The 23,720-nt window shown below is 46.7% G+C and overlaps 2 protein-coding genes across 3 annotated transcripts in view; one reads left to right on the forward strand and one right to left on the reverse strand.

Moving 5' to 3' along the window:
- ADAM19 (ADAM metallopeptidase domain 19) overlaps positions 1-15,273 on the forward strand; it is a 33,224-nt gene extending 17,951 nt beyond the window's left edge. The window contains exons 8-23 of the mRNA XM_058848914.1: positions 375-446; positions 1,268-1,434; positions 2,317-2,401; positions 2,648-2,787; positions 3,934-4,111; positions 4,988-5,077; positions 6,236-6,431; positions 6,707-6,815; positions 7,332-7,524; positions 8,096-8,176; positions 8,902-9,010; positions 9,113-9,248; positions 9,466-9,532; positions 10,069-10,284; positions 11,617-11,763; positions 12,478-15,273. Coding sequence (XP_058704897.1) covers positions 375-446; positions 1,268-1,434; positions 2,317-2,401; positions 2,648-2,787; positions 3,934-4,111; positions 4,988-5,077; positions 6,236-6,431; positions 6,707-6,815; positions 7,332-7,524; positions 8,096-8,176; positions 8,902-9,010; positions 9,113-9,248; positions 9,466-9,532; positions 10,069-10,284; positions 11,617-11,763; positions 12,478-12,552 — 2,061 coding nt within the window. The 3' untranslated portion in view covers positions 12,553-15,273. The remainder of the gene's footprint in view (positions 1-374; positions 447-1,267; positions 1,435-2,316; positions 2,402-2,647; positions 2,788-3,933; positions 4,112-4,987; positions 5,078-6,235; positions 6,432-6,706; positions 6,816-7,331; positions 7,525-8,095; positions 8,177-8,901; positions 9,011-9,112; positions 9,249-9,465; positions 9,533-10,068; positions 10,285-11,616; positions 11,764-12,477) is intronic.
- Positions 12,587-23,100, reverse strand: NIPAL4 (NIPA like domain containing 4). Of its 2 annotated transcripts, none has more exons than XM_058848919.1 (7): positions 23,014-23,100; positions 21,094-21,342; positions 19,210-19,266; positions 18,415-18,505; positions 17,114-17,274; positions 16,436-17,019; positions 12,587-16,012 (listed from the first exon to the last, which is right to left on the reverse strand). In XM_058848919.1, exons 1-7 carry the CDS (start codon positions 23,048-23,050, stop codon positions 16,001-16,003), a joined length of 1,191 nt encoding a protein of 396 aa, XP_058704902.1. In that variant the 5' UTR covers positions 23,051-23,100; the 3' UTR covers positions 12,587-16,000. The 2 variants fall into 2 exon arrangements, with proteins under 2 accessions (XP_058704902.1, XP_058704903.1); XM_058848920.1 differs by having other exon boundaries at positions 12,588-16,012; positions 16,627-17,019.
- Between the last annotated feature and the right edge of the window lie 620 nt (positions 23,101-23,720).

Below are 23,720 nucleotides of genomic sequence, written 5' to 3' on the forward strand. Positions count from 1 at the left end.
TCAGGTGGTTTAAATAGGCAAATTGGTTGTATGAGTGAGATGTGATGAGATGTCCAGCAGCCTTGACCTCAGACATGAAGTCCTGTTATCACACATTTTACCTGGCATGTTTGCCAGTTCTTTGCCCCTGGCTCTGGGGGCACTGGTAAGTTTAGGTTGCTGTGCTGTGCCAGCACTTGAGTAGCATCACTGCCACAGGGTGCCAGGGATGAATTCTGAATATACATGTACAGGTGAGCTTAAAGTCAAATGTGCAGTGCAGGAGACTTGGCTTCATAGTTACCTTCTTATTTCCACAATAACGTGGCTTGTTTTAACACATTTCAGCTCTTTGTGGTTGCCTTTGTGCTGCCTGATGTATTCATTTTGTTCAGTTTCAGAAACATCGCTTCAGCATTGAAGCAACAAGGAACAAATTAGTGGAGGCTGCTAATTACGTAGATAAGGTGAGATTGGGTGTGTGTGAAAGGAGGAAAGCAAGGCCCAGATCATGAAATATGAGATTTAATTGGGTCAGAGGAAGGCTGGATTTTTGGGAGAGAGAATAATATTTTGGCAGTTCTTCCCAGTGACTTAGGGGGAATATCTGCCAAACAATTATCTTGTTCCAAATCCAGAACAGGGTGGGGGGATCTCCATTCCTTACCTTGGAGCAGCATGAGCATCTTGTGTTTTGCTGCACCTCTGTAAAAACTGTTACCTAAGTAAAGCTTTTTGGAAAGGGACGAAGTATTCACTTGAAATGGTAGAAAACCTGGGAAGTAGAGCTGGAAGGAGCCTTCAGAAGTCATCCCTCGAGTGGTATCTAGTGCTGCTGAAGTAAAACTTCCTTGCTTTTCAGATCTATTCCCTTTCTGCTCCCCTTAAACTCCTTCCACCCTCCCTTCACCCCACTACCCATGAATGCTCCTCCTGTTTGTACTTGACATGGGCAGAAGATTATTTCCTTACACTTTTGAAGAATTTTGACATACTGGAAAATGAAATATGATGTCAATTTCCAGTCTTTGTTTCTTCAGATTATGTCTTTGCCATTCATTCAGAAATGAAAGTTCAATGTCTCTATTTCAGTCAAGTTCAGATTTTTGGGTGGTTGCACATTTCTGTCTGCAGAGCTCAGCCCTAAGCTGAAATGCATTTCCAGAGGCAGCATCTTCTCTGGACATGTGGATCTCTAGTAGCAATTAGCAGTATATATTCAAGATTTAAAACACAGTAAAATAACTTTGTGGTGCTCATTTTATCATCTTTCTTTTCCATATCTTAGTTTTACAGGGCTTTGAATATCCGGATTGCCTTGGTGGGGCTGGAGATCTGGAATTACGGGGATAAATGTGAAGTAACAGAGAATCCCTACTCCACCCTAAAGTCCTTTCTGGCCTGGAGTAGCACAGAGAGGCTGCACAGAAAACATGATAATGCCCAATTAATCACGTAAGCTCCTTTCTCCTGTTTCTGACAAGCAGGTTGAGTTGGGTGGGAAATCAGTTTGTACCACGATACCCTTCCAGGACACAAAGTGGCTTTGTGGGAAGCACTCATTCCTAACCCATCCCACTGACACACAGAGCCCCAGTACTGGGAGCCAGCTGATGATGGCTTGTAATCAATGGGCCACTGATATCACCAGGGCCAGTAGCCTGGCCAGCAGTGCAGATGGCATTGGAAGAACAATTAGCAGCAGCTCTCAGATCTCCTTACCTCTTCCATGGAAATTCATCCACCAGGATGAGTCAGAGGACCTCTAGGGTTGAAATGCAGAGATACAAAGCCTTTTCCCTTGGTTTCTTTGGTTGGGTTTTTCCCCTTTAACATTACTGTATTTCCTCTCCATCTAGTCATGTCCTGAGAACAATTTCCAGGGCTCCCATTTCAAAGATGCTGTCAGGATGGTGCAGAATTCCTGCTCAGAGGCAGGAGCAGAGCATGGCTGCACCTCAGGTGTTACCTGCTACGCTCTCAAGTCCCCATATCCCCAAGCTGGCTTATGGTAAATTAAGTATTCACAAACAGTACTCAGCTAAGGATCCAGAAATAGTATTTTCTGTGCTTGTTGCAAAGCTCAGCAGGAGCAGTTTTTGGAACCAAACCATTATAAAAAATAGGATTGTCTGGCTGGCCCATAAAACAGAGTAGCAGTCCAAGGTAAACAGACCTCAAGGCTTTGTAGTTCTGCTATGATGTCCTGCACTGGAAGACACTACAAAGACAATGTGTCCCCCTGACACTGTGTAAGGAGCACTGCAGGGTGCATTTCTCTGCCTGCCTCCTCGAGTGCCTCAGTGCCATTTCATGCTCTTTCTGGGTTGATTTTAGGGGTGTGCCCTTCAAAGGTACCACAGTAGGCTTGGCTCCCGTGATGGCCATGTGCTCTGATTTCCAGTCAGGAGGAGTAAACATGGTAAGTAATTGCCAATACCCAATCTAAAGCTTCTTGCCAGCAGTGAATACATAGGACAGATACTTCCTAAAGCCCAGGGAGAAAATATTTCCTGTGAAGTTCTCCATTCACCTGCTTTTAGGCAGGAATACCTTCAGTAGATATTTTCTACATGTACAAATGAGAAGTTCCCCTCACCCAACTGACCCAGAGATGCACAGGACAGGCACAGGTAAAATGCTGATGTGCCTCTTTGACCTTGCACAGGACCACTCTGATAATGCCATTGGTGTTGCTGCTACCATTGCCCACGAGATGGGACACAATTTTGGCATGAATCACGATTCTGCTGGCTGCTGTACCACCCCTGCAGCAGATGGGGGCTGCATCATGGCTTCTGCAACTGGGTGAGTTCATCTTGCATGGGCTCAGGGAGGAATGCAAGCATTTGTTACAAGAGTCTTGGTGGAATAAGAACTAGGAATGTAGAGTGAAGATGGGTTTGTTTCTGCCTGCTGGAGTCAGTGTTTATAGACAAAAACTTGCTGGACAAACCCTGGGTCATGGAGCAGTAGCAATTTGCTAACTCCCAAGGAACAGATTCCTGCCTGAGACTGGCCTTTGGTAATGGCAGCATTTAAAAGTGGAGCTCTGAACTCTGGCAAAACAGAAAATTTTTGTGTTCCCTTTTCTTAAGAATACTCCTTGGTTCTGAGAGCCTGTGTTTAACAGGAAAGAAGCCTTTGAGAGAAAGGGGAAGCAAGAGTAGATCTAGAAGCGCATAGGAATTCCAAATTTGATTTTGGATGAGGAAACATAAAGATTTCTACAATTCAGTCACGAAACATGCCAGAAGGACCCTTACACTTAAAGCTACATTCACCATTTCCTCAAGCCTTTCTCTGTTTAAACAGATTTTATTATTTTTTTTTTTCCATAGGCATCTTCTTTCATGTGCATCATTTCCTCCAAAACTATTTGGGTGAGAAGTGAAAGCACAGTGGCACGCAAAGTAGAGCACACAACATCCCATCCACACACATGCACAGCTACACATGGAGCGCACAGGCATTGTAGCAACAGAAATTAATAATTCATGTCACAAAAAATATTCACATTCTTCAAAATGAGATGGTAGATAGGAAAAATTAAAGATTATTTTTAGCAGTTAGGCTCACAGGGAGTTATTCACAGGCCAAGTGCTGGAGTCTCAGGCTTGTTCAAGCAGGAATAAGCTACAGCTCCAGTACTGAGGAGGAGAGGACAGCTATGCTTATCAGCAATCACAGGCAAATGTAACTCAACATATTTTGGTTCTATAAAGTTTCTTTTTTAAGGCAATTATATTATTAAGCCATCTTGCAGTGCAGTCTCACCTTGTCTTCAAGTGTAATGCAGGCACAGGAAATCAATCTGCTTTAGCACAACTCCAAGAATTTCAGGGAGAGACCTGTGTCCTTTGGCACTTGCCAGGATTTGCATGTGCTCCTTTTTGCTTCTCTAAACCACTGTCCAGACCTGTCTTCATGTTTTTCCACCCTCTCTATATTCAGGCACCCATTCCCCAAGGTGTTCAACCAGTGCAACAGACAAGAGCTGGAGAAGTACCTGCAGTCTGGTGGAGGGATGTGTCTCTCCAATATGCCAGACACCAAAAGAATGTATGGTGGAGGGAAATGTGGAAATGGCTACTTGGAAGAAGGGGAGGAGTGTGACTGTGGAGAGGTGGAGGTAAAAATTGTTCAGATCCAACCATTTGGGGTTTAGTGGGACACAATGTTTTTATTATGTATTTTGCAAATATGGTTATGTGATCTGTAATCAGCTTTTCTTTGTGCAGGAGACAAAAATATCTTCCCTGTATGTAAATGTAAATTAAGGTTCTAAAATATGACATCTGACTTCACAGTGTGTGGTACAATCCACCCCAGAAGTCAGGGATGGAGTGGTCCAGGGCTGAACAGAGGTGATCAAAACTTTGTTTAAAAAGGAGATTAAAAAATGATTTTAGGTCACAGATTCACAGATTCATTTAAGTTGGAAAGGACCTCCAAGATCATCAAGTCCAACCTGTGACCCAACAAGACTGAACGCCACATCCAGTCATTTCTTGAATATCTTCAGGGACAGTGACTCCACTGCCTCCCTGGGCAGCCCATCCCAATGCTTAACAGCCCTTTCAGTGGAAAAATCCTTCCAGATGTTCCACTTTCTTATATAAGATTTATATATTCACTTCACCTATGGCTCCACTCTTGTTAAGGATGGGGCTTCTCTCAGCAAATCCACTCTGCATCTCACTTCTGCAAATGCACCCTTTGCCTCAGAGAAACAGAAATTAATAATTAATAACAATTAATAAAATTAATAATAATTAATAAAAGAGAAGAGGGAGCTGGAGCCAGCAGCCCAGACTCCCAGATGTGATAAGCACAGCAGCTGTATCCCATCAGCCCATCAGAGGTTGGCTGTGCAGTGCTGGAATTCAGCTCATGCTGGGTGCCACGAGAGAATGGGGAAGGGAGGATGTTACTTTGTGTGTGAGAACTCGTCAGTGCCAGCCTCAGATCTGCCCTGTGAGCTCTGCTGCATCTCACTGTCTTCCAGGACTGCAGGAACCCCTGCTGTGACCCCAGGACCTGCTCCCTGAAACCTGGTGCTGAATGTGCCCATGGCAGCTGCTGCCATCAGTGCAAGGTGGGATCTCTGGGTTTCCCTAAGAGGAAAGGAAATAACAGGGAAGCAAGTGTGAGGCTGAAAACTGGAGGGGGAAGGGGAGAAAACACAGCCAAGTATGAAGTCCTCATCTGGTTTGATTTTTCTTTAGGTGCAACAGCTTGAAGTGTAATCAGACTAGTGGGGTCCTTTCTTCTGGCTGATTAAATTTACTCCTATGATATTTTAAGATGAGCTGTGAATGCTGTTGGAGTGAAGTCACACTGCCTCTCTTAAACACTGAGGGATAAATCAGAGCTGATATTTCTCTCCATTGGCTCTAGAAGAAATCTAGACAGAACTCTTCCTCCGGGATTAGGCTGGGTGCTGTGTCTGCTCTTTTCTGGGGTGCAATTGAAGTCCTTCAGGTGTTTGCTGAAGAACTGTTGGCAAAGAGTATCATTTTAAATCTCAGCTTTCCTTACACTGACTGGTTAAAATGTGTTTCTGGTTTTGGAGCCAAAGATCTCAAATTTGACTACAAGTTAACTCAAAAACGAACAAGGGCAAACATTTCTCTTAAGCTCATCTTTCTGTTTGCACATTGACTGCATGCTCTTACTGACCTATCCTGACCATGGGGAAAACTATTTCCAGAAATCCACCTGGACTCACTTGGAGCAACCTCCCAAATGCAACTTTGCCAGATGTGAATGCCCTTTGTTCTCCATGTGTGTGGTGGACAAGAGAAGAATGAACTGAGTAAACTCATAAGCAAGGGAGACATAAGTTATGCATCAGGAAAATGTCTCCAGCAGAAATGACAGGCAAACACAGAAACAAACTTCCCAACCAGGGAGGTTTTGAGAAGAGATTACACAAACATCTGTCAGAAATGGTTCAGGTAAATTGGATCCTACTCTAGGGTAGAGTGAGATGGATCAGTGTCCCCATGAGATCTGACAGTGTTCTGTTCTGTGCATGATCTCATTGCTGCCTGGGGAAGGGATCCAGTCATTAATTTTATTCTACACAGTTCACCCAGCTAATGAAGTCCCTGAGGCACGAGTCACTGCTGACCTCAAAAAACTTTAGACAAAGAGGACAAAGTGACACACGCAAGGTTCTGCCTTATCTACAGACATGAAACCACAGAGGAGCCAAGAGATAATTCTGGGTTTTCCCACTGCCTCTTTTCAGCTGATGTCTCCAGGAACTCCCTGCAGGAAGAGATCAGGACTCTGTGACCTCCCAGAATATTGCACTGGCGAGTCCCCATTCTGCCCCCTCAACTCTTACCAGATCGATGGGGCTCCCTGCGACGGAGGAAAGGCCTATTGCTACAGTGGCATGTGCCTCACCTACAGGGACCAGTGTGTGCAGCTCTGGGGGCCTGGTAAGGACACTGCCTGCAGCAAAACGTGCTGTCCTTTGAGCCAGCAAATGTTCTACTCCTGCTGCTCCTCACCCTGCTGTTCCTCACCCTGTGCAAGGCAGGAGTACCTTCCATCCCTGCTGTCAGTAGCAGAGTCTGAGGAGCCTTTTCTCCTGCCTTACTCACGTGGAGGAGACAGCAAAAAATTTCCCATGCTCCAACCATTCCAGAAAAAGGAGAAGTGAGTGGTTGCCATGGGGTGAGATGAAACAGCCACTTGAGTCTCTTCTATGCAGGAGCACAGCCAGCACCAGATGCCTGCTTTGAGAAGGTCAATGCTGCTGGAGACATCTACGGGAACTGTGGGAAAGACATCTACGGGAATTACAGGAAGTGTGAGATGAGGTACAGAGTGGCAGCCCAGAGTTGCTCACTGGAGAAGATGTTTTTATATGTTGCAAAATTATGGGCCAGGAGATAAAAGTGATCCATGCATTGGTTCACTCCCTCCCTCTGCCTCCTGAGAAAGCAGCTGCATCCTTGTGGGACTTGCAGCCCTTACAGCTGAAGCTTTCAGTTCACCATTTTCAAACATCTAGTTGGTATTCTTCCAAATCAACAGAAGAGGGGGGATTTTTTTTAATCTCTAAGATAAATGTGACTTTCTGAGACAAAAAAAGTCTTAGTCTTACTTCTGATTTTGTTGAGGTTGGCCATCCATGGGGACATCCCCCATCCGTGGGGACTGTGGGGCGGTACCATCACTGTCCATCAGACACTGTTGCTTGGGATAATTCATGGGAGGTGCCTGCTCATTTAACAATGACTCAGCACTGCTGCTTTAATTTACATTTAGAGCTCATGTCTGCAAAGCATGCAGCAAGCCAGGAATAATCACTTTAGCCTTTTTTTTGAAACCAGAGATGCTAAATGCGGGAAGATCCAGTGCCAGAGCTCTGCTTTCAAGCCCTTGCAGCCCAATGCAGTGCCCATAGACACCACTGTGAACACGCAGCGGTGCCGGGGCACACACGTGTACAGATCCGACAGTGAAGAGAAGGAGATGCTGGACCCTGGCTTGGTGTTGACAGGAACAAAGTGTGGGAGCCATCATGTAGGTACAGTTCTGCCTAGAGTGGCTTGGGGGAGGTTCAGAGTACCATTTTTCCAGCCAGAATGTGCTTTGTGGTTATCAAGTTATTAATCTTTTATGTCTAATGCTTTTCTAGGAGGTTTCTGTATTTGTTAGAAAAATAATTCCTTAGAGGCTTCGGAGAGGTGATGGAAGGACACACCCCAAAGGCTTTATGTCTTTGCCAGATGAAGTTCAGGGCCAGTGCTAAATCTGGGATTTGCTAGTTGGTTGAAGTTGTCTCACTTAAAGATGAGACTCAGTTGGAAACCAAGACATGTGAGAGCTCCTTCAGGGCCTTGCCACATGGGCATGGCCAAGCTGATGCCAGCTGAGCTCCCACTTCTCTCTGATTCACATTGACTGGGATTTAGGGTAGTGATTAACTGTTTTCTTGGGAACCAGGTTAACCTCATTTCCTGTTCTGCCCAGGGAATTAATTAGTTGTATTTCCAAGGTGTCTGGGACCTACAAGTCACAAAATAACACGAGGCAGTGACATGGTAGACAACTCAGAGAGCTAACACTGAGGTTTTGGGTGCTTTTTGTGCAGGTTTGCTTTGAGGGGCGCTGCCAGAACACGTCCATCATCTTTGATTCTGAGAGCTGTAGCAAGAAGTGCCACGGGCATGGAGTAAGTGTCTTCTTTTTCATCTCTGAAGCAGGATGGGCTTCCATTCTTCTGTGGCTGCTTGTTCAGCTCACTTCTGATACCTTCCTTAGGTTTGCTTCTTGGCTATCAATTTGCATATTTCTTTCCTGTTTGATGCATTTTCTGGTCCATGAATGTCCTTTTGACATAGGATTTAAGGAGGTCTGTTGCAGGGATATGAATTGCAATAAATGAAAAACAAGGAGTAATCTTAAAGAAAAATATCCTGGGCTGAGTTTAGGTTGAGTAAAAAGTATCAGACCTACTAAAGAAAAAAACATAGCAAAAAGTAACATTTAGGGCAGTTTATCCCAAATTGCTTTGGGATAAAGCCCCCAGGGGATGGAAAGAAAAGACAAATACCAATGGGCCAAGTTCTTAAGCCTAAAAAATAATAAATCTTCATTTGATGAAAGGGAAAAATCATGTCCTTCAGTTTAGAGATAAGAGAAAGGCATTTCTAAATGCTCCTTTTCTGCTGAATTCAGGTTATTGGCACTTCAGCTGAAGAACCCTTGTCTTTGGGAGAAAGGGGGAATTTTTGAGAAAATTAAAGGCACTTCCACTCCCTGAAGAAAAGAATTTCCAGGCACTCAGCTCCCACTGGAGCCTCTCCTGTAGTGTTTAATTCAGCAAGGGCTTAATTTGTTTTCACCTTCAGGTTTCTTAGTAGCTTCCACTTGAATCTCTGAATCTCCCCACTCCAGGTGTGCAACAACAACAAGAACTGCCACTGCAACCCAGGGTGGGCCCCCCCATTCTGCAACAAGGAGGGGACAGGAGGAAGCTTGGACAGTGGTCCTCCTCTGCCTGAAGGTGAGAGGGACCAGCTCTGCTATGGGGCCACTTCAGAAAGATTTGATTTGGTTGGCAGCAGAGAGTTTTCCTTTTTAAAAACCTCTACTTTCTTACCCTCAGGCTCTTCAGCGGTTGTGATAGCTCTGGCAATCCTGGCTCCCATTCTCCTTCTCAAAGGGATCTTGTTTTTATTCTATTATCTGAAATGCTGGAGTAAATTTTCTATCTGTTCTCTGAAGAAGACACCTCAATTCAGGTAAGTTGTCAGTGTTGTGCCTTGTCTGCTTGGCCCCCCTCCTGCCAGGACAGAAGAGACATTGCAAGTGCTGTGAGGATTGTCACTAAATTGATTTGTTACAGTCACTATTGGCTTCTCATTTTTTCACTCCAGTGAAGACAAAGTAGTAAATACAGGAAAATAAAGGAGGAAACATATCTAGACATTAACACTCATTTCTTTCTCTCGTTGTCAGTGACACCTCTGGAACTGGGCATGCAAACCCTGCCTTCAAGCTGAGAACCCCCCAGCAGCAGAGGAAGGTAGGGGCAGGGGCAGCTTCCACCTGCAGGGCAGAGAGGCAGCTGCCCCAAGGTGTGGGATGTGGCTTCTCCTCACGCTGGAGTTAGGGAGTGGTTTTATCAAAGGATGGGAAAGAGACTGACATCACACATGGCTGAAAGTCAGTGCAAGCTGAGTGTAGCACCTGTTCCTAGTGATTTCCTCAAAGGTTGGGATTTGGCCAGGCCTGTGTGGCTGTTTGTCTCTCCTGATGGATCCTCTATTGTCACATCACCCATCTCAAAACTGGAGAAATGGCAAACCCTGGATTTGTTCGCAAGTGTCGCACTGATTATCTGGATTATCTGTTCTCTTGATTTCCATTTCTGCCTTATGATCCCAAGTTGTCCCAGCCCATCTAATCAACACCAACCAGACATACACAACACATCCTGCTGTTTCAGGCAATATTTTCTACTCTGTCTCAGACCTCACAGAGATCCTCAGAAGTGTCGCAGCAAGTATAAAGGGTGGTTTGAAGTGGAAATACATGAGGATTTGTGTCTTCTCTGCACAGGTGATTGGCTTCCCTGAAATCCCACCCAAACCTCCTTCTCATCAAGCACCAGGGCTCCAGATGAACAGACAGCAGCCACCCACCTTCTCTGGCAGCCACAGCTGCAGTGTGGGGCAGCCCATGGGACCGGTGCAGCCGGCACTTCCAAAGGACATTCCCAGGAGGACACCCCCAAGCAGGCCAGCACCTCCTGCTCCCAAACCTCCAACCTCTCAGGTATGGAGTCCTGCTGCTGTCCTGTGGATGCTGTTTAGTGGGAGGTTTGTTCTGGTGAAGCCTCTCACCCTGGGGGAGCTGTTAGTCTTGACCCAGACTGGCCCCATCTGATGTGAGCATCCTCTCAATGAGGTTATTTTGAGGGTTAAAAGGAAAGATTTATTTCTTTCCCTGGCAGCTCTGTTCTAAACTTACTATGGACCTCACATTCTTATTGGGAAGATGGTAAATCACTGACTGACTTAAACCCATTTTACAAAATAGTATTATTATATTGGGTCCCTCAAAGAACAAAGGGCCCAGTTACAGCAGGAGGCTGGCTCCAAGGCAGTCTCTCTCTGAAGAACATGGAGGAAAACAAACACTATGGAGGAAAATCATAGCAAATGTTTCTAGCTCCATTGTTCCTGTGAACAGCCAGCACTTCAGCAGGAAAGAAAACTAAAACAAAAGCAGGAAGCTGAGTGTTGTTAATAAGGAATAGGTATCCTTCCCAGCTGCTTGTTGACAAGTTCCCCTTGATCTCCTTTTTGTTCCTTCCCCATCCAGTCTCTTTATCTCAGTCAGCCTTATGAGATGGAACATTTTTCATAGGATTTCCAGGAGAAACCTTGTTGTTTCTGGGTTAGTGGAGAGCCACGAGTTGGGGAAGACACAGGGGAAATAATCCATGTCATTTTTTGCTAGTTGCAGTGTCCTTCCTAGATGTTTGCAACATCTGCCAGATTGGCTCTCTTGCTATTCCTATAGGAGCTCTTCAGACTCGGCAGTCAGTGGAATTTAGTCTGCCTTGTCCTTCCTGGAGTCACAGGGCAAGATCCTTGGAGAGCAATAGATCCCCAAGCCATCAAGCATTGCATTTATGCATAGTCTGAGGAGGCTGCAGGGGTTTTGGGTGCCCTCCAGGTCGTGAGTGCAGCTGTGTTTGTTCAATCAACACCTGTAAGGCAGCAGCTTAGCACAGAGCCTGAGCAACAACAGGCAATTGGCTCTTGTGGGGGTAACTTCTCCCCACGGGACATGCTTTCCACTGAAATTCATTAGATGAATGGAAAATATAATGCTCTGAGCATCCTATTAGGGACAGCTGTGTGAACAAACAAATAATAGCTGCTTGTGGGTCTGTGCGTGTCTGTATGGGCACAAGAGCATGCACATACATAGTGTTTACAGGTATTGTATAGACAAACAAACAGTGAATGTATGTGTGTGGAACTTGCTTCCAGCCATGAAGTGCATCAGTTAATGTGGCTAATTAAAAAGGTTCTAGAACACAGATCACCTATTACTTCTAAAAGTTAAGGCTTAAATTCAAAACTCTTTCTTCCGTAGGATATTTCAAGGCCCCGGCCACCTCAGAGAGCTCTGCCAGCGAATCCCATCCCATCCCGATCCAGAGGCTGGCAGGGGAGCAGCCCAGCTGTCCCACTGCCTCCTGGGCACTCCAGAGCCCCAGCACGCCTCCAGCCCGAGGCAGAGGTAGGCACTGAGAGGGTGGTGGGAAGCACCACTCACCCCTGGGCTCTGAAACGCTCTGAAGGGAATATCAGCCTGCAAAACACCTTCGTGCACAGCCCAGCTGGGTGGAGACAGAGAGGCTGTGGGTTGGTCACCTTTATTGCAGGGGGTCTCTATTTTTACTTGTTTCATATTAAGAATTTATTGAGCTGAGCAAAACAGTGAATTCAGTCCTCCCATGTCCCTGAACACTTCCTCAGGCATTTATGTGAGTGGGGCAGAGCAATGGGGTCAAGGGCTGTGGGACCCAGAAGTGTTAGTGAGGAGCAGCAAAACATGAAGATTCACACAAGACTTGAAGATCCCAGTAAAGAACAAAAATTCTTTCCAGCCTCTCTAGCTGTGGCTAAGGAGATGCTTACTCTGCAGGGAGTGTTTCAAAAAATCATCCTGAGTACAGGCATTTAATAAGGGACTTCTAGGCACTGTGTTCAGTGGGCCCTTTACCACAAAACATCTCCACACAGCACAGTTATGTTGTCTCCAGCCTGCAATATACTGGAGGCCAGCTGTGGAAAATGGAGAAAATTGCAGAACTTCTTTGTGGGAGAGTTCCTGTGTGAAGCATTGGGTTGTGAATGCAGACAGGCTAACATCAGCTCCAGGAGAGGGTGAGGATGGTGCTTGTTCTTCCCTCAGTGCTCACTCCTTTTCCCCTTTTTCCATCTCACCCAGAATGCTGGTGCCTGGACAGCTGGAGCACTGAAAAACTTGAAAATGGGACAGCCAGGCTCCCGTGGGCATTCCTGAAGCAGCTTGTTCCTGGCTGGCTCTGGCCTTCACAGGGCACTGGATGGCCTTCATCACCCAAAACCACACTCACACCTTCACTGCCAGGACAGTGTCTCAGTTCCCCTCTTCCTGCCCCACCCCTGTTTCCTCTGTGACTCCCCAGGCTGCAGTCAGGCATGGCAGGGCTGCCCCAGGTACACGCCAGGCTCAGCTGGACCCTCTCTGCCTTTTCCACGTAGGGATGACTTGTTTATACGGTATTTAAATATTGTTGTGCAATATCCAGTGCAGGGATGGGGTGATGGGGGTTTCACGTGTTTTTAATCAGTTATTTAAGTGTTACCAGGGAGAACAAGCTGTGAGTGCAGGTGCTGGCCCCGATGGGCTTTCATGTGAGCCCTGTTGGCTTCCTCAGCCCCCCCATGCAGCTGCAGGAGCATATTGGTGCTATACAGAACCCACTGCCTCTGGGGAGAGCACAAGGCAGCTGGTGATAACATTCTTCAGTTTATTCTCTGTTTACAGGGGGTGGCAAGTGGGGCCCCAACAGGGACCCAACCGTAGAAATATAATTTGTGGAGCCACTGTGGGTTTTGATCAGCTTTAGCAGAGGGGATTGTTTTCCCCACATAACCCTCCTCAGCAGGAGCATTGCAACCCTTCTGTCCTCCAGCACTTGCCTGTCTTCCCTTGGTGCTATAAATCCCAAAAGCAGCCCCAGCATGGCCCATGAGCTCCAATCCTTGGCATTGGGACACACTCAAGGTACGACAGGGTAGCTCAGGCCCAGATCCAGAGCAAAAGGCCAGCAGGAAGCTCAGCAGAAGGCAGTGCTGAGACCCCTCTGCAGCGTGCGGTACCGTGAGCAGGAGATGGTTTTGCATGTGTCTCCTCAGGCTTTGGTCTGTGCTGAGCTGTAACTCAGCTGTCTGCTCCCCAAAGTAGTGAGAAACCTACCTGAAGAATGGCCAGGTTGGGAAACAGCCAAAATATTAACACAACACATGGTGCTTTTGTAGGGCAGCTCTCTTCCTCCAGGCTTTTTCTCCAGGCCATGGATGGAGAGAGCTGTCTGTGTGCACTTTAAGCAGCTGATGGTTCTGACCCTGAGGACCCTCCCTTATGAATTTAGTTTTTTCTTCTCCTAATAGTTTGGCTTTTGTATGTGTTTTTTATTGTTTTTTTTTAATTTCCTCAGGATTTTAAAAATAAGATCTTTTGTTATGCCAGATTTTTTTTTTTCTTGAAATTATTTCCTAGGAGAACACAGGGAAATCTGGAGCTGTGGTTACAACAGTCCTCTTGTGTCTCATTTATTATAGACAAATCCTCAAAGAGCATGACTGCTGTTCCACATGTGAGAAACTGTATTATTGGCATAAAGAAAAGGAGTCTTGTTTGCTGGTTCTCTTTCCCTAAGATCTGCTCATTAAAGAAATCCCAGATAAACCCTAAGAACTCATTAAATCTGTAGTTAGATGTAGAAGTGTATCTGTAGGATGACTTAAGTCACATTAGTTTTCACAACTTTACTACCTCTTTCTCCACAAGGAAACAGTTCACATGGTGTGTCTTGAAATTCTCACAGATTATTCCTTATCAGTTTCAAACCTTTTCTTACCTTCTATGTGCCTGGAAAACAAACCAATCTAAAAAACTTCTTTCTGAAATGAGGGAGGGCAAGGAAAAGGCAACAGCTTTTGTCTTTTTCCATAGTTGGGGTATATTACATATAAAGATGTGCATTCAAACAACCCCCAAACTTGTTGTCTCTTGGTATGTAATGGCAGGTTTGGCTGCTCACAGTGCAGGACTGTACATACACTGTAATTGTTGATTCAACCACAAGAACTTGATCTCATATCTGAGCCTGCACTGAGGGCAGCAGCACTTCTGCTCCACCACCTGATCTTCAGCAAATGGCCACTAAAAGTCACTAAAATGATTTTCACTGCATTTCATGTGAGCATGGGATCAAGGTCTCAAAAAATGCCCCTGGACACACAGTGCTCAGAGAACAACTGGACATGCCCAAACTCTAATAGAAAACTTTATTGCTGGAATATCACAAAAATCTCCAAAAGGTAATTTTAAGTAAGTCCTTTTAAATTTTCAGATGTGTGCAAATTGAGTGAATGAGACCAGGGGAACTGTAGGAGGAGTAAAAGATGGTAAAACCTGATTTTTTTGAAAGATAATATTACTTAGGAGAACTTATAAAAAAATACATCTCACTTTCTCCCGTCCAGATGTTAATGGTTTACAATAATGCTCTCTATGCATCTATGCAAATACTTGAAGAATGCAATTCATTGTGCCTTTTGCCTAGTTTTAATAAAATTTGTTGGTTGTCATTAACAAATACTCTTTCACTGTCTATTATTTCATTATCTCAGTTCAAATCTTCATTTTCTACATGGTATTTCTCCAGGGATGGCAGGATTGCTTTAAAGAAATGCACTTCTAGAGTGAAGAAAGATGAGTCCCATTTACAGCCATTTTCTAAAATAAAATGCACAAAAGCACCACGCTGATTAGGATGCCAAAACCAAAGCTGGAGTGAGTGACTTGGATTATTTTCTGCCACCAAAGGAGGTCGCTGCTGTTTTACTCTGCTCCAGATGCTCTTTTTGTTGCTCTCAGCTGTCTCTCAGCCTCTTCATCCTTTAGGGCTACACCAGTAAGATGAAGTAATGAAAAACTTTCAGATCCACCTGAAACTACGTTGTTGGTTTTTTTTTTTAAAAAAACCCTTTTTTTCCCTTCCCACATTCCAAAAAGATAGCACTGAAATGTTATTAAAATAGATTGCATTGTCCTCTCTCCCAAAGCCCACATTGTATTTGCTCAGTGATGGTCACACCCAAATATAATCAGGTGAGCATTTCAGAGGACAGCGGGACACCTCTTAGGGCTCAAAGAATTTGGGGGGTTTTTCAAGGTCAAGGTATTTCCTGAGGGAAAAATACTTAACATTTACAGCCACTTGGTCTTTCAGACTGGAAAAATTGTCACGAGAAATCTTGGAGACAGTGGTAGAGTTTCTCTTGACCTGGGTTTTGCCCTGCCAGAGCTCCCCAACCTGAGCAGGGATTGCCCTTCTTCCGGTGGGGTCTGGGTCAGGCCCAGCAACTTCACCAAGGCTTAGGTACCAGAGCATCTCAGGAATAAAAAACCCCAAACAAAAAAAACTCCCATAAAAATAATTAACACTGCTCCAGGGAAACTCCTGCACCTCACAAAAAAACAGAAGCTGGAAAAGATCTCTCTGTAAAAATGCTCCATGGCTTGAGTCCTGCCACTGAGCCTGAGTGAGCAGCTATTGCAAAATTCACCATATTTTGCCCATATTCACGTCCCCTTATTTGCAGAGCAAGTGATTAAACATGGATGAGCCGAGTCTGAATAGCACCGTTCAGTCCTTGTCTCCCACCTCCTCTTGAGACGCTGGTGTGTATTTTAGAGTTCATGCAAGTGTCTAGAAAGGAAACAAAAAAAGACAAAAACCACTGATCAATGATCCATCCAGGCCTGGAAACAAAGACATCAGTGGCCACCCGGGGGAAGGAGTGAAGGGTAAACATCAGCCCTGCCAAGAATAAGAGATGGGAAGGGGCCTCAGAGAGAAGCTTTGTTCCAGCACTATCATATTTCTAGAGGATTTTTGTTTCCAGTGGCTGCATGTATTAGGGTCCAGAGAGGATTAAGCACACCCTTTGCTGCCACACCATGACAGAGATCCCGTTCAAAAGCCTGGAGAAAGATTTGACTTCGGAAAAGACAGTTAATTTTATCTTCTGCTTTTCCTTTTTAAAATTTTCCCCTGGCACCTGGAATACTGACATCACCCACCCAACCTCCAGTCCCCTGCATGTAAATCCCCAATGTAGAGCATGAATACTTTGGGTTTATCCTCTGGGGCGATGCTGGAGTTGTCCACCTCTATCAGGATGTTCTTGTCATCTCTGGTGACCGGCGCTGGCTGCTCATTCTGAAGGACTTGGGGTAAATTCCCTAAACTGACATCCATGTCTTTGAAAGCATGGAGTAAAAACACCCCCAAAATGATGGTGAGGAAGCCACAGACTGTGCCAATGATGTCAACCACGGTCATGGTGACCCACTCCTTAAAGAGGATGATGGAAGTGGTGATGACGATGGTGGTGAACAGCACGTAGTAGATGGGGAACACCAAAGAGGTGTTGAAAATGTCTAGAGACTTGTTGAGGTAGTTGATCTGTGTGGTGATGGATGCCACCAGCGTGATGACCAGGATCCAGGTCAGTGGGTGCTGCAGCACAGGCTGGCCAGCAAAGAAGCCCTTGATGGCAATTCCCAAGCCCTTGACTGAGGACACGGAGAAGGCGCCGATAACGGAGCAGATGGTGAGGTAGACGAGGATGTTGCTCTGGCCATAACGGGGGGCGAGGTAGAAGATCAGGAGGAAGCAGAGAGCCAGGAGGATCGAAGCATAAGCCAGGAAACCTGCAGGAGGGAGAGAAGAAGTCAAAACTCCAGCAGTGGGCACGGGGAGAGGTTTGCACTTTCCCCGAGAGGGAAAACACGGCTGGCTGCGTACCCGGCTCCTTCAGCTTGGAAGTCATTTCCTCCAGAGTGGTGACTGCCTCATCCTCTGGGGCGTGTATGACCATCACAGTGCTGCCCACCAGGCTCAGCAGGCAGCCCAGCTTTCCCAGCAGGTTGAGCCGTTCTCCAAGCAAATATGAGGACAGAATGGCACTGCACGGGACAGAAAAACATCAGCCGGTGCTTTGTGCTCCTTTAAAGAAGGAGCAGCAGCTCTAAGAAACTTAAGAATGCTTCCATGTGATACAAGGATGCAATTTCGGTGTAAATTAGTTGGATTCCAGTGGGTTAACACACAATCACATGGCATCTATCACAGCTGAACCTGCAGGGGTGCAGGTGTGACCTGTAGATCACAGCTCTTGTGTCAGCAAGGTGCAAAAATGCTGAATGTTTTAGCACATCCTCAGAAATATTTTTTCAGGGTTGGAAGAATCATTCAGGAGCTGCTGAGCATTATGAAGCTTTTAGTGATCAAGAAAATTACTTCAGGGGTCAGTGTAACAGAGAAAAAACCTGAACCTAACAACAAAAAAGCTATGTTAATTTTGATTAAATCATCAGCACTATTAAGCCTCAGAGAAACTCTGAAAGTACTGGGGATACAGATATATCTGCAAAAATATCTAGCTGTCCAAAAATAATCTGGGGAAAGACACCAGAGCAGTCCTAACTCTCAGTTTGCTTATGCATTTCATAATACAGTCTTTCTATAAAACCTTAAGAAGCCAGAGCCATGTATTTTGGTAGGAATCTCCTATTTAAAAAAAAAAGCTATAAAACAGGGTTTCAGCCCTTTTGAGAACAGCCAGAAGAATAAAACCCTACAACATGAGAGGACCCTAAAAGCTTATAAAATAAAAGGCAGGTGAAAGGCAGTTTGAAAACAAGCTTGGTATTTTTGACGCTTTTGAATTTTTAGTACTCTTGATTACAAAAACAAAACCAAACCAAACAAACAAACATTAAAACCCCACCAATCCTAAGTGGTTAAAGAGCTGGAATAAGGAATGAAGTAATGCAGATATTTGCAATAATTTAACCTGCAGTGTTTGTGGCTGCTCTCCATATCCAGCATTTCCAGAAGGGCAAGCTACTTAATTCAGTGGTTCCCAAATGATCCCCTAAAAGGACAACAACTTTTAAAGCATTTTTTAGAAAACACTGAGATTTTTTTTTCCCTTTGGACAGAATAAATCATATTAGTATCCCTTCAAGTCTATTTTCACAAGTCAAACAGTCAGAAAAGAAAAAATGAAAGTCAAATTGCAAATTATAGACACAAAAAATCACCTTATGAGCACGCTCAGAGCCCCCAGAGGTGTGACAATAGTTGCAGGAGCAAAGGCATAGGCAGCGAAGTTGGCAGCTTCCCCTCCACCCACTAAACAAACACAAGAAAAATAAATACCAGTGAGTTACAGAGCACCTTCTGCGTTTTCTCTTGGGGGTTTGCAAACCAGCAAGATGTCACTTGGAGCGTGGGTTTTATGCTGGGGGTTTCATCCTGCTGCTAAACAGGGGCAGACAGTGGGTGAAAATCAATTTCAAATGAAAAGAGGCACCCCTGGAGAAGGGAACCCCTCCATGGGAAGGGCTGGGGGTGCCAGGGCTGAGCCAGGTCAGATTCGAGCCAATTTTAGGAATTACTCTAAACACTGCAGCAGGAAATGAAAGTTTTAAGTCTTGTTTCAAGGGAAGGCCAAGTTTTTTTCAAGGAAAGAGGTAACACCGCTTTGCTATCTCCCTGTGCTGCAGTATGTGTGCTCATTCCGGGAGCCCCCAGGCACTCAGGGGAGGCTGTTTGCCCTGTGCCTGGTACACAGGCAGACCTGCTAGCTGCCCTATTTAAACCTGGCTTTGCACACTTTTGATCAGGTAAAACTGAGCTAGCAGGTCCTGCCAGTCCTGCAGGAGGATGGAGAGGGAGATCCTTCGTGGATGACTGCCTCTCCTCTCCCTGAGGAACCACTGCTGGGGATGGGGGAACTGGACAGAAAACAGCACGATACTCAGCTTCTTCCACACCTCATTCACAGGGCCAGGCCCTGGAAAAGCTGCAAACCCAGGGAAACAGCTCCTACTTACTGGTTAACAAGCCAGCCCACCAGAGCCAGTCCTTTAGGTAGCCGTGGCCTCCATCTCCTGGGGAAAAAAAGCACATGCAGGAGTTAACAACCATATTCTTCAGAGCAAGAGATGAGAATGCCCCTTTGGAGAGGGATAAATTGCAAGGGGAAGAGTGTGACAAAAGAACAGGGAAGAATGGACTGTGTTGGGAGCTAATCCAGTACTGGTCCTAAGCCACAGGCTGTTGGACATAAGGAGCTTGAGCCTGCTGACATGGTGAGCCCTGCTTTTGCTGGGTCAGGGAGAGACCACGTTTTTGATAAATCTGACCTGGCTGGAGCTGTCAGTAACAGCAGTGTTTGGCTTGCCTTGGAGGAAAGTGATGTGCTCACATAGCAGGGGTGACACACAGGGACTGAGAAATTGCAGGGTGAGCTAGGACAAGGGTCAATGAAATGTTGAACAGGAAGACTTCAGGATACTTTTGCTAAAGTTCAGCCTCTTCTGGTTCCTCAAGAACTCCATAAATGCTAAAGTTCAAATGTTATGCTTTGATATTCCTTAGAAATTGCTGGTTTATTTGTTTTAGGGTCTTTTTGCTTGGTCGGGGTTTTTCCCAAGAACTCTTTTTGTCAGTTGCAATTTTCTGTCATTAATCTCTAATTCCTTTCAGAATGTTAAACATTCTGAAGCATAGGGAGGGAGCATCTTGTTTTACTCACTTGGCTCTGCTGTGGGAAGAGTTCATGGAAGGAAGGAGAGAGACATCTACAGCTGAAGCAATACTGACATTTAATTGTGCAAATATAATGTCAAAAAGCAAATCCCAAATCTGTGTTCAGCAGCTGCATGTGGCCAGCTGAGTGACAGAGGATGGAGATGGAGCTGGGACTGCCCAGTGGCTCAGCTGCTGTTGGTAGCTTTGCTGGCTGTCTCTGGACAGTCACTTCATCATCCCATGCCTCTGTGTCCCATATGGGCACAGAGCAAAATGGGAATGGTAAATCCTCTGAAAGATTATTTAAGAACTATTCCTAGGCCAGAAGTGGGAAGCAGCAGTATTTTAATTATCATTGCTCTGTTTTGCAGTTATGCAAGTAGGTCAGCTGCCAGGTAGGACTTACCCTGCTGCTGGAGCACGTTTGCAATGCTGATGGGATGTGTCCAATTCCACAGCGCAATTCTGCTCTAGGCAGCGCTGCTCCACCACTGCCCATCCTCACCCTGAGAGCCTGGTGCTAAAGGAAAATTATCTGCAGGTTGTTGTGCAACACAGCTCCAAAGGATCCCTTCTGAAGCCACAGGGCTCCCACAGAGCCGGCCTGTCCTGCTCACACACAGCTCCTGTAATGCCATCCAAGCACACAGAGCTGCATCCCTGTCTCGGTGACCTGCTGGCAAAGCTGCTGGTGCTTCACTGAGAGCAAGAGTGGGGCTGTGCTGCTCTGCTCCGGGCTGGGGCAGGCTTTCTGCAAAGGGACCCACTTTAAAGAGCTTTTAGCACATTCCTGAGTGAAGGGCATGCATTGCTCTGCTGTGGTGGCAGGTCTGATCGCACAGGACAATCACTTGCAATTTGTGGTGCCAGGCAGGGGAATGCAGCTTTTAGCTGAACTCTTCCAGTGCAGGGCTCTGTAAATTAGCTCCTTTCCAATGCCAAGAGTGTAAATTAGCTCCTTTCCAATACAGAGGCTGTAAATTAGCTCCTCAGCTCCCACGGAGCACTGCTGTCTGGGTCTCACACGCAAAGATGCATCCACAAAAGCTCCTATTTATATTGCTGATGGAAGACTGACTGTACCCAGAGGTGTTCCCTTGCCTCAGGAGTGCTGAAATTTGGATTGTGTGTGCAATCCTAGGAACAGGTGGTCCCTTCCTCTCCTGTCCCCAGGTAAGCCTTACCTGCCCTGGTGCCTCCCTTCTCCACCAGCCGTAGCAATCCCTTTTTCTTGAGGATGACGCTGCTCCCGATGAGGAAGCTGGAGAAGACAGCCAAGCCCAGGCCAATGTAGAATCCATAATTGTTTTCCAGCTGAGTTATCCAGGAATTACCTGAAGTCCCATTGTCCTGGACAAGGTCAGCTGGGACAGCACTGCTGATCACTTGGCACACGACCCGGTGGGAAAGGCACGAAAGAGTGATCAGAGAGCCTTGGAGATAAAACAGCAAATCACTGACATGACTATAAACTGTCCCTACTCCCCTGGGCTCATCCAGGTGTCCCCCTGCACAGCCACCTGTGCTGCCCAAAGGTCTCCAAAGCTCAGGACACCTCTTTACTCTCATGTGGAAATGGCAGGGTGTTGTCTGACAGATTTATGGCCTGCAGTTCAGGCATCTCTTTGACACTGAATGAGTCTACATACCAAGCTGGCAGGCCACAAGGACCTCCAAAAAGTAATTTGAATTTCCAAATATATATGCCAGAGTATCTCCACCAAACTGCAAAGTGATGGGGTTGAACTAGGCTTTATCAACACTTAACCTTGTTGATCTAAAGGCTTTGGTGTTTTCCAGCCAACTAATCCTCACACCTGCCAGCTCATCAGCAGTTGTAACTTCTGGTTTAATGTGGAGTGATGCCAACACTTTGTAACTGTGCATCTGTTCCTGCTCTGTGTGCTGAGCTGTGTCATAAGGCAACATCAGATTCATCGTGGACAATTCATTTCCTCTACTCTTTAATGGTTTTATTCTCTTTGCAGAGTGCCTGAGTGCCCCCAAAGCAAATCCAGTCGTGCCAGTGTGGAAGGACTGAGAGCAGGCACAGCGTTCTGCTGTTAACACCAAAAGCTCCGCAGCCCTGTGGCTCTGGCCAAGGTGTGCTGCTGCGTGGGGGTGGGAAAATTGCTGAGTTTCTTCCTCCCCTGGCACTCCTACCACACCCAGCACATCTTTCCATCGCAATCTTTACTCCAAGTGTAGTAAAAGCGGTGTGACTGTGACCATGAGGTACAGAGCAGCCAGGTGGAGTACAAAAGTCTCTTTGTAGTGAAAGACTTCGGGTTTGTTGGTTTTTTTTTGCCTGGACTCACATAGGAATTATAGAGTAAGTATTTACGTCTCTGCAGGCAGGAGTGGCTCCCAGCAGTGTCAGGAGCCTGGGGCATGGGCCCCTCATTTTTCCTGAACCAGAAGCCTGGCTTAGATCTTAAGCAGCTGCAACCCTGGCCCCAGCACACACAGCTGAGGTTTTGGACCTGAACAGGCTATAAACGTTTTTCTAAAGGAAAAAATACCAGTGACTTTCTAGATGACTTTCCAAGGGTTCCCTAATATTTTTCTTTCTTTTTTTTTCCTACTAGAAAAACATTCTTGATCGGGGAAATATTCCCTTGGGTATAAGGGGGGGAACTTGCCTCCTCGGTTGGGTGAAAATCTCCACAAGGTACTACCGGGCACAAGCATAAAGCAGCGGGATGGCGAGACTACTGACAGGATTAAGGGATCCTTAAAGGAAAAAAAACCCAGCTCCTGGTTTCTCTGTGCACTCGAGGGCTGGCAGAGCGTGGTGCCGGCTGCTCAAGTTTCCCTATTCCTACACAGACTTCAAAAAAAAAAAAAAAGGGAAAGAACCCCCAAAGGCAGGAAAGAACCCGAAGCAGAGCAGTGACAGAGAACAGCCCCAAAGCCGGGGGGACGAGGCCGAGGGGTGCGGCGGGCTCAGCCCCGCGGGCCGGGCCGGAGCGGCCGCGCCATCCCGGCCCTGGCCCGGTCCCGGTCCTGTCCCGGTCCTGTCCTGGCCCGGTCCTGTCCTGGCCCGGTCCCGGTCCTGTCCCGGTCCTGTCCTGGCCCGGTCCCGTGTCCCGGGCTGCACCCACCGTTGCCGCAGCTGCTGTTGGTCTCCAGCGGCTCCATCGCCCTCGCTCTCCGGCCCTCAGCACATCCCGGGCCGAGGGCAGGGCCGGGCACACCTGAGCCCGCCCCGCTCCTCCCCGGGCCGGCCCCTCGCTGGGCTGGGAGCGCTGGCAATGCCCTGCCGAGCTTTGCACCGTCCCCTGGGCCAGCCCCCGCATCCCCAGCCCTTGTCCCCATCCTCCCAGCCCTTGTTACCGTCCTCCCAGCCCTTGTCCCCATCCTCCCAGCTCTCGTCCCCATCCTCCCAGCCCTCGTCCCCGTGCCCGCCCCCGCCTGCGGTGCGGTTCCATCTCCGGGGGTTCTGCCCCTTGGCACAGAGCCGGCACCAGGCTCTGCCGCAGGGGTGTTTCCTCTGGAGGGTGTTTCCGTGCTGCTGGGGCAGCAGGAGGGTGGCTCAGAGGTGTGTGAGCCCAGGTGCGGGGTTAGGGGAGCCTGCTGTGCACCGAGGGGCTGTGCGAAGCCAGGGGCTGAACGCAGGTGTGGCGGAAATAGAAATTAAAGGTAAACGAGAGAACTGTAACTGGCAATGTCAGCTTAGTTGCTAGACTCGAGCTTGGAGGTATTTTTCAGCCTTTTGGGCTGAACAATATAGGAAGGATATAAAGTTCTTAGGGAGCATCCAAAGGAGGGCCACGAAGATTGTGAAGGGTCTGGAGCAGAAGCCATGTGA

The sequence above is a fragment of the Poecile atricapillus genome, chromosome 13, assembly GCF_030490865.1.
Source record: "Poecile atricapillus isolate bPoeAtr1 chromosome 13, bPoeAtr1.hap1, whole genome shotgun sequence".
Classification (NCBI taxonomy): Eukaryota; Metazoa; Chordata; class Aves; order Passeriformes; family Paridae; genus Poecile; species Poecile atricapillus.

Bases quoted from the DNA above. Each gene is read 5' to 3' on its own strand.
- NIPAL4 (XM_058848919.1), bottom strand. From the start codon at position 23,050: ATGGAGCCGCTGGAGACCAACAGCAGCTGCGGCAACG. The intron at 21,343-23,013 runs GTGGGTGCAGCC...TTTATCTCCAAG, and splicing joins CAACAGCAGCTGCGGCAACG to GCTCTCTGATCACTCTTTCG. The intron at 17,275-18,414 runs GTGATTTTTTGT...TGTCCCGTGCAG, and splicing joins GCTCTGAGCGTGCTCATAAG to TGCCATTCTGTCCTCATATT.